This window comes from Lygodium microphyllum, chromosome 7 (genome assembly GCF_053477565.2).
Source record: "Lygodium microphyllum isolate KBCC chromosome 7, Lygodium_microphyllum_v1.1.10, whole genome shotgun sequence".
NCBI lineage: Eukaryota > Viridiplantae > Streptophyta > Polypodiopsida > Schizaeales > Lygodiaceae > Lygodium > Lygodium microphyllum.
This window is the reverse complement of record NC_141141.1, coordinates 3,908,367-3,912,547: the sequence shown is the minus strand read 5'-3', so window position 1 is coordinate 3,912,547 and position 4,181 is coordinate 3,908,367. Positions and strand designations below refer to the sequence as shown.

General features: G+C 44.8%; 1 protein-coding gene across 1 annotated transcript; it reads right to left on the bottom strand.

Annotated features, from left to right (window-relative positions):
- Positions 1-401: 401 nt before the first annotated feature.
- LOC148033132 (pentatricopeptide repeat-containing protein At4g39530-like) lies at positions 402-3,860 on the bottom strand. The gene is made up of 2 exons (XM_087680865.1): positions 3,728-3,860; positions 402-3,546 (listed from the first exon to the last, which is right to left on the bottom strand). The coding sequence occupies exon 2, from the start codon at positions 3,303-3,305 to the stop codon at positions 417-419; it is 2,889 nt and encodes a 962-aa protein (XP_087536991.1). The 5' UTR covers positions 3,306-3,546; positions 3,728-3,860; the 3' UTR covers positions 402-416.
- Positions 3,861-4,181: the final 321 nt, after the last annotated feature.

Here is a 4,181-nt window from a genome sequence, read left to right as displayed (position 1 = left end):
TCATTGTGGTTGGAGAGTGAACAAAAAATGCACCTTTTTCCTCTCATCTTCGTGCCTACTACAAGAAGCAACAAAGAAAAGCCTAGCCAATGAATTGGAGTGTTCAAGAGATTTGCAAATTCTAAGTGTTGATGGCAAATCATGGTTCAAGACTGATCAAAGGCGAGCGCTCGCATAGAAAAGCTGTCCCAGATCAAACAATGAGGCAACTCCAAGAAATCATGGTGGAGAGTGCTAGTTTATGCTTGGGCTCTTAAAGCTAATACTTGTAGGAATATCCATTGATTGTCGTAATAAAGATTTGAGGATCTCTTGCCTCTTTGCAGTCTCTTATCTTAGGTCAAAGTTGTGCAAATAGGACTTTGTCTTACACACCTGCCGACATGTAAACTCTATTTTTTAAAATTGGGTAAATCCTAATTTTTAAAATCACAAGTGTGAAAATCATGTGGAATTGTTATGTTAAAGTGACGGTGTGAGATCGAGTGACTGCACGCATTCAAAGTTTCATTAGGACATATATTACTTCCTTTTAGAAATGCCGAGCCTAACAAAGAGACATCTACACACACTCCTGTCTTAGTTTCATCAGAAACATGTCTCATGGATGACCCTAGGTTTGGTATGTAACCTTGATCCTTGAGATATGAACTAAATTTTGCTAATAATCCTAGTATGCGTGTACTACAATTGTCCCCAACAACAAACTTATTGCTGTGCATATTCACCGCTATTGATGCACTTGCAACCTGTTTCCTTGCCCCTGCATAATTTCTTATCTCTTCTATTCTCTGTGCATCACTCCACCTGCCAGCCGTCACATAAGTCTCTGCCATCAATCTATATGTAGCAGCTTCCTCTTCCTTCAATTGGGCAAGCTTCTGGAAACATCTCAGTCCCAGTTCTACTTTGCCATAAGTCTTACAAGCTGTTAGTAGAGACCTTAGAATTCCTTTGGATGACAAGCACTGCATAGCTTCAGCAAATCTCTCTGCTTCATCAACCTGGCCCAATCGTGCAAGATGATCAACCACACAAGCATAGTGTTCCAAAGCTGGAACAATGTCATGCTCACTCATCAATTTAAGCCATTCTTGACCTTTAAGGAGTAGGCTGGCATGCCCACACGCAGCAAAAAGACACGTGAAAGTGATCGCATCTGGCCTCTGTCCCTGCTCTAGCATCTCCTGAAAACATTGGACAGCCATGCAGCCCTCATGATTTCTCCCATAACCTGATATCATTGTGTTCCATGAAACAACATCTCGAATAAGCAGCTTGTCAAACACCTCCCGTCCATCTGCAAGGGACCCACATTTGGCATACATGTCTATTAACATGTTGCCCACAAAAGGATATCTTTCTAATCCCCGTTTTCTGGTTTCAGTATGTATTTCTCGGCCTATTTCCAAGGCTCCTACATTGCCACAAGCTTTCAAGCAGTGCACAAAGGTGACAGAATCTACAATAATACCTTCAAGCTGCATTTGGTTGAATAAGTGTAGCACTTGCTCATCAAGCCCATGTTCAGCATATCCTGACATTAACTCAGACCATGAGACTGCATCTTGAACAGGGAGCCTGTCGAACACTTGCTGTGCTTCCATGAGCAAGCCACATTTCACATACACATTCAGAAGGGAGGTGCCCACCTGTATCACTTTTTCCAAGCCTGACTTTATTATCTCCGCATGTAATCTTTGACCTATTTCTAACAATCCCAGGGAACTACAAGCTTTCAAACAGCAAACAAAAGCGATAGGATCTGCAGAAACACCCTCCAGTTGCATCTGGCCACCACAGTTTAGCACTTCTTCACTTAAACCATGTTCAGCATAGGCTGACATAAATGTAACCCATGATATTGCATCTTGGCATAGAAGATGATCAATTGTTTCCTGTGCTTCTTTGAGCAAGTCACATTTGACATACATATGAGCTAATGCAGTCCCCAAACAAATCTCCCTTTCTATTCCCCTTTTGGTTGCCTCGGTATGGATTTTCAGACCCTTTCCTGCGGCTCCCAAGTTGCCACAAGCCTTCAAGCAGCAGACAAAAGCATTGGCATCTGGAAGAGCACCATTCAGCTGCATATCTTCAAAACAGTTCACTGCTTCATTGCTAAGCCCATGTTCAGCATATGCTTCCATTAATGCTATCCATGGGACTACATCTTGACCTGGTAACCTGTCAATTAAGTTCTGTGCTACCACAAAAGAACCACATTTGGCATAAATATCAGCCAGTGTGGTTGCCACAAAAAGTTCCTTATCTAATCCTCTTGTGATTATGTCTGCATGTATCATTTTCACTCTATCTGTGATTTTATTTAGGACGCAAGCTTTCAGACAGTAAATAAATATGTTAGCATCTGGAGAGATGCCTGCTTGCTGCATTTGCTCAAGACAATCAATTACTTTATCACCAAGCCCACGCTCAGCATATCCAGATATAAGGGCACACCATAGTAATGTATCCTGAGCTGCTATTGTATTAAAGACTTCTTGAGCATCTGCAAGTAAGCAACATCTAGAATACATATCTATTAGCATGGTGCATATATAATAGTCCCTTTCCAATCCCCTTCTTACAATTGCACTATGAAGTTCTTGGCCTCTCTCCAAGGCTCGAATGCTGCTACAAGCTTTCAATCCACATGTGAAGGTAATGTCATCAGGTGGTGCACCCTCTTGTTGCATCAATTCAAAATAGCTTAGTGCTTCCTCACCGAGCCCACACTCAGCATATCCTGCAATTAATGCATTCCATGTCACAATGTTCTGATATGGAACTTGTTCAAATGTTTCTTGTGCTTCTGCAAGCAAGCCGCACTTGGCATACATGTCAATCATTGCAGTGCCCACAAAAAGATCTTTTTCCAAGCCCTTTTTGGCGATGTCAGTGCATAGTAGCTGGCCTCTCACTGTTCCTCCAGTGCTAATACAAGCTTTCAGGCCACAAACAAAGCTGATATTAGATGGACAGAGTCCCTCGAGCTGCATCTGCTCAAAACAGGCTAGGGCATCCTCATCAAGGGCATGATCAGCATAGCCTGTCATCAGGGCATTCCACAAGGCCACATCTCTGGCAGGGAGCTTATCAAATACATAGCGTGCATGGAGGAGCATACCATATTTTCCGTACATGTTGACCAATGTGCTGCCAATAAAAAGGTCTGCTCCCAACCCCTGCTGGATAATCTCTGCATGCAACTTCTGGCCGACTTCAAGGTCATTAAGGCTGGCACAAGCTCTGAGAAGAGCCAAGTAGGTAGTAGGGTAAAGTTGTACATGATTCTCTTGCATCCTGTGGTAGATGTGGAAGGCATGTTGGAACTCCTGAGAGTCGACATAACCGATAACGAGGGACCGCCACGAACAACCGTTCGGCTGTGCAAGCTGGTCGAAGATGGAGCGAGCATCAGGCAAGCTGCCGCATGCGACGAGCAGGGGCACCAGGTAATTGCCGACGACTGCATGCGATTCGAGGTTTTGTTGACGGATGTGAGCAAGCAGGCGCTTGGCCTGTGACAGATCCTTCTGGCGCCTGCAAGCATGCAGTGCACTTAAGATGCTCTCCGTCGCCGGAGGCAACTTGGCCATCCCATCCCACCATGGTTTTGGTGGCGCCACTCCACTGCTGTTCCGTCCCCCCTTCCTCCCCAACCCGTAGACACAAGGACACTGAGAGAGAGAGAGAGAGAGAGAGAGAGAGAGAGAGAGATTACCTGATAAGTTGGAAGCTGGGATGATTTTCCGGAGAGGTTTTCTCAGTTTTTGATCATCCCCAATCGCGAGCAACGATGCGAACTGGCTCACAAGGGGACCTCTTGTGAAGTCTCTCGGTCTCTCTGTCCCTCACAGGTGACCCAGCACTTTGCCTACTAATAGATATCTACTAGGCGCTCCGCGCCTAGACTCACCCCGGCGCGAAGCGAGTGCAATTTTTGCGGGAGGGGACGGGTGTTGGATGCATGGCACTCGCCCTCGCATTCTCTTTTTTTTGTGGGGGAGGTGGGGGGCTGCCACATGGTACTTGCCCCCCACCTCTCGTTAACTAATAATATAGATATTTCTATACTGCATTATCTATACTTCTATACTATCTATACTTCTATACCATCTATCTATACTATATTATAAGTGTTGGGTTGTAGCCAAGGCTAATAGGCAGAGGGGAAC

Coding starts and splice junctions, on each gene's coding strand:
- LOC148033132 (XM_087680865.1), bottom strand. CDS start 3,305: ATGCAAGAGAATCATGTACAACTTTACCCTACTACCTACTTGGCTCTT.